Below are 4084 nucleotides of genomic sequence, written 5' to 3'. Positions count from 1 at the left end.
CCCCCCCCCCCCCCCGGGGGGGGGCCCGCCCCCCCCCCCCCCGGGCCGCCCCCCCCCCCCCCCCGCGCCCCCCGCCCCCGGCCCCCCCCCCCCCCGGGCCCCCCCCCGGGGGCCCCCCGGCCCGGGGGCCCCCCCCCCGGGGGCCCCCCCGGGCCCGCCCCCCCGGCCCCCCGGCCCCGGGGGCCCCCCCCGCGGCCCCCGGCCCCCCCCCCCGGGCCCCGGGCCCGGCCGCCCCGCCCCCCGGGGCCCCCCCCCCCCCCCCCCCCCCCCCCCCCCCCCGCCCCCCCCCCACCCCCCCCCCCCGCCCCCCCCCCCCCCCCCCCGGGCCCCCCCCCCCCGGCCCCCCCCCCCCCCCCCCCCCCCCCCCCCCCCCCCCCCCCCCCCCCCCCCCCCCCCCCCCCCCCCCCGGGGGGCCCCCCCGGGGCCCCCCCCGCCCCCCCCCCCCCCCGGCCCCCCCCCCGGGCCCCCGGCCCGGGGCCGGGGGGCCCCCCCGGGCCGGGGGCCCCCCCCCCCCCCCCGCCCCCCCCCCGGCCGGGCCCCCCCCCCCCGCCCCCGGGGCCCCCCCCCCGCCCCGCCCCCCCGGGGGGGGCCCCCGGGGCCCCGCCCCGCCCCCCCGCCCCCGCCCCCGCCCCCCGCGCCCCCCCGGGGCCGCGCCGCCGCGGCCGCGCCCCGCGCCCGCCCGGCGCCGGCGGCCCCCCGCCGCGCCGCGGCGCCCGCGCGCCCGCCGCGCGCGCCGCGCGCCCGCGCGCGCGCCCGCCGCGCCCGCGCGCGCGCGCCGGCCGCGCCGCCGCGCGCGCGCCCCGGGGGCCGCGCGCCGCGCCCCGCCCCGGGCGCGCCGGCGCCCGCCCCGCCGCGCGCGGCGCCGGCGGCGCCGCCGCGGCCCCCCGCCGCCGCCCGCGCGCCCGGCGGCGGCCGCGCGCGCCCGCCCGGCGCGCGGCCGAGCGGCCGGGCGCGGCCGCGGCGCCGCGCGCCCGGCCGGCGCCGGCGCGCGCGCGCCGAGGCCGCGCGCCGCGCGCCCCGCCGCCTACGGCGCGCGCGCCCGGGCCGCCCCCGCGCGGGCCGCCCCGCGCCGGCCGGCGCGGTCGCGCGCGCGCGACCGGCGGCCGCCCGCCGCGCGACCGCGCCGCGGGGGCCCGCGACCCCCCGGCCGCCCGCGGCCGGCGGCCGCCGGGCCCCGCCCGCCCGCCCCGCGCCCGCGCCGCCCCGCGCGCGCCGCGCCCCCGGCGCCGCGCGCGCGCCCGCCGCGCGCGGCCCCCCCGCGTCGCGCCCGGGCCGCGCGCGGCGCTCGGCCGGACGCCCCGGCGCCCCCCCCGCCCCGCCGCGGGGCGCCCGCGCGGCCCGGGGGCCGCCCCGGCGCGGGGGCGCGCGACCCGCGCGCCGCCGCCGCCCGCCCCGCGCCCCCGCCGCGCGCCCCGACGCGCGCGCCCGCGCCCCGCCGCCCGCGCGCGCCGCGCGCGGCGCGCCCGCCCCCCGCCCCGCCCCCGCCCCGCCGCGCGCGCCGCCCGCCCCCGCCGCCCCCGCGCCCGCGCCCCCGCGCCGGCCGCCCGGCGCCCCCCCGCGCGCGGCGCCGCGGGCCGCGGGGCGCGCCGCGCCGGCCGCCGCCGGCGCGGCCCCGCGCCCGCGGGGGCGCGCCCCCCGCCGCGCCCCGCCGCGCCGCGCCCCGGCGCCCCCGCCCGCCCCGCGCCCCGGCGCGCCCCGCGGCGCGGCGGCCGCCGCGCGCTCGCCGCCGCGGCGCGGCGCCCCCGGGCGCGCGGCCGCGCCCGCGCGGGCCGGCGGCGCCCCCCCGCGCCGCCGCCGGCCCGGGGCCGCCCGCCGCGCGGCCCCGCCCGGCCCCGCGCGGCGCGCCGCGGGCCCGGCCGCCGGCCCCCGCCCCCCGGGCCCCCGCCCCGGCCTGCGAGCCGCCGCGGCCCCGCGCCCCGGGCGCGCCCCGCGGCCCCCGCCGCCCCCGGCCGCGCCCCCCGCGCCCGCCCCCCCGCCGCCCGCCCCCCCCCCCGCCCCCCGGCGCCCCCGCGCCGCGCGCGGGCCGCCGCCCCGCGGCGCGCGCGGCGCGCGCCGGCGGCCGCGCCGCCCGGGGGCGCCCGGCCGCGGCGCCCGGCCGGCGCCCCCCCGCGGGGCCCGCGCCGGCGCGCGGCGCGCGCCGCCGCCGCCGCGCCCGCCGGGCGCGGCCGCCCGGCCGCCCGCCGCGCGGCGCGGCCCGCCCCCGGGCGCCCCACGCGCGGCGCGCGCGCGCGCGCCGCGCGCGCGCCCCGCCGGGCGCCGGCGGGGCCGGCGCGGCCGCGCGGCGCCCGCTCGCGCGCCCGGCTCCGCCCGCGCCCCCCCCCGGGCGCCCGGCGCGCGCGCCGCCGCGCCCCCCCCCCGCGCGGCGGCCCGGCGCGCGTCGCCGGCCGCGCGCGCGCCCCCGGGCGCGCCGCGCCGCGCCCCGCCCCGCCCCCGCCCCCCGCCGCCCGCCCGCCGGCCGCGCCCGCCGGCGCGGCCGCCCGCGCGCGCCGGGCCCCCGCCCGCGCGCCGGCCGCCGCGGCGGCCGGCCGCGCGCGCCGCGCGCCGCGCCGCGCCCCGGGGCCCGCGCGCGGCGCGCGCGGGCCCGCGGCGGCCGCGCCCCCCCGCGGCCGCGGCCGCGCCGCCCGGGCGCGCGGCCGGCGCCGCGCGCCGCCCGCCCGGGGCCGCCGGGCCCGCCGGCGCGGCGCGCCGCGCGGCCGCCCCCGCGCGCCGCGGCGCGCCCGGCCGCGGCGCGCGCCGCCGCCGCGCGCCGGGCGCCGCGCGGGCCGCCGGCCGCGGCGCCCGAACCGCCACCCGCGCCGCCCCGCCCCGCGGCCGGCGCCCCCGGGGCGCCCCGCGCCGCCGCGCCCCCGCGCGCGCGCCGGGGGCCGGGCGCCCCCGCGCCGGCCGCGGCGCGCCCCGCGCGCCGCCGCGGCCGGCCCGGGGCCGGGGCGCCCCCGCCGCCGCGGGGCCGCGCCGCGAGCCGCGCCGCGCCGGGCCCCGGCCGAGCGGCCGCGCGCCCGGCGCCCCCGGGGGGCCGCCGGCCGGCCGCGCGGCGCGGCGGCCCGACCGGCGCCCCCCGGCCCGCGGCCGGCGCGGCGCCAAGGGCGGCCGCCGCCCCGCGCGGGCGCGCGCGCCGCGCGCGCCGCGCCGCGCGGCGCCCGCCCCCGCGCGCGCCCCGCCGGCGGGCCGCGCGCGCGCCGGCCCGCGCCCGGGGCCCCGGGCCCGGGCCCGGGCCGCGCGCCCCGCCCCGCGGACGCGGGGGCCGCCGGGCCCCGCCCCGCCCCCCGGCCCCGCCCCCCGCGGGGCCCGCCGAGGGGGCCCCCCCGCCGCCCCCCCGGGGGCCCCCCCCCGCCCGCCCGCCACCCGCGGGGCCCGCGCGCGCCCCCCGGCCGCGCGCGCCGGGGGGGAACCCCCGGCCCCCCCCCCGGGGGCCCGGGCGCCGCCCCCCCCGGGCGGCCCCCCCCCGGGGGCCCCGCGGCCGCCCGCGCCCCGCCGCCCCCCGCCCCCGGGGCCGCCGGCCCGGCGCCGGCGCGGCCCCCCCGGGGCCCGGCCGGCCGCGGCCCGCGGGGGGCCCCCCCGGGCCCCCCCCCCCCCCCGGCCGCCCCGGGCGCCCGCGCCGCCCGGCGCGGCGGGGCCGCGCGGGGGCCCGCGGCCCCCGCGACCGCCCGGGCCCCCGGCGGCCCGCCGCCGGGCGCGCCGCCCGGCGGCGCCGCGCCCCCCGCCGGCCCCCGCGCGGGCCGCCGCGCCCGCCGGCCGCCCGGCGCCCCCGGGGGGCCCCGGCGGGCCGGGCCCCCCCGGGGCGGGCCCCCCCCGGGCCCCCCGCGCCCGGGGCCCGGGCCCCCCCCGCGCCGCCGGGGGCCCCCCCCGGGCGCGGGGGGGGGCCCGGCGCCCGGGGGGGCCCCGCCCCGGGGGGGCCCCCGGGGCCCGGCGCCGCCGGGCCCCCCCACCCCCCGGCGCCGGGGCCCCGGGCGGACCGCGGGGGCCGCGCGGGCCCCCCGCCGCCCCCGCCGCCCCCCCAGCCCCCCCCGGCGCGGGGGGCCGCCCCCGCCCGCCGCGGCGCGCCCCGCCCCCCCCGGGGCCCGCGGCCGGGGCCCCCCGGCCCCCG

General features: G+C 99.1%; 1 protein-coding gene across 1 annotated transcript; it reads right to left on the bottom strand.

The window, feature by feature from the left end:
- Nucleotides 1-341: 341 nt before the first annotated feature.
- On the bottom strand, nucleotides 342-3797 carry LOC144962189 (uncharacterized; the record flags this gene model as incomplete). Its single annotated transcript, XM_078895122.1, has 3 exons — nucleotides 342-404; nucleotides 1832-1937; nucleotides 3695-3797. Coding segments are annotated over 3 exons (272 nt in total), but the record flags the coding sequence as incomplete, so codon positions are not given.
- Nucleotides 3798-4084: the final 287 nt, after the last annotated feature.

Source organism: Berghia stephanieae, unplaced genomic scaffold (assembly GCF_034508935.2).
Source record: "Berghia stephanieae isolate SIO BIC M18660-M18661 unplaced genomic scaffold, UCSD_Bste_1.3 scaffold6851, whole genome shotgun sequence".
Taxonomy (NCBI): domain Eukaryota; kingdom Metazoa; phylum Mollusca; class Gastropoda; order Nudibranchia; family Aeolidiidae; genus Berghia; species Berghia stephanieae.
The sequence above is the reverse complement of the archived record's forward strand: the minus strand, read 5'-3'. Positions and strand labels throughout refer to the sequence as shown.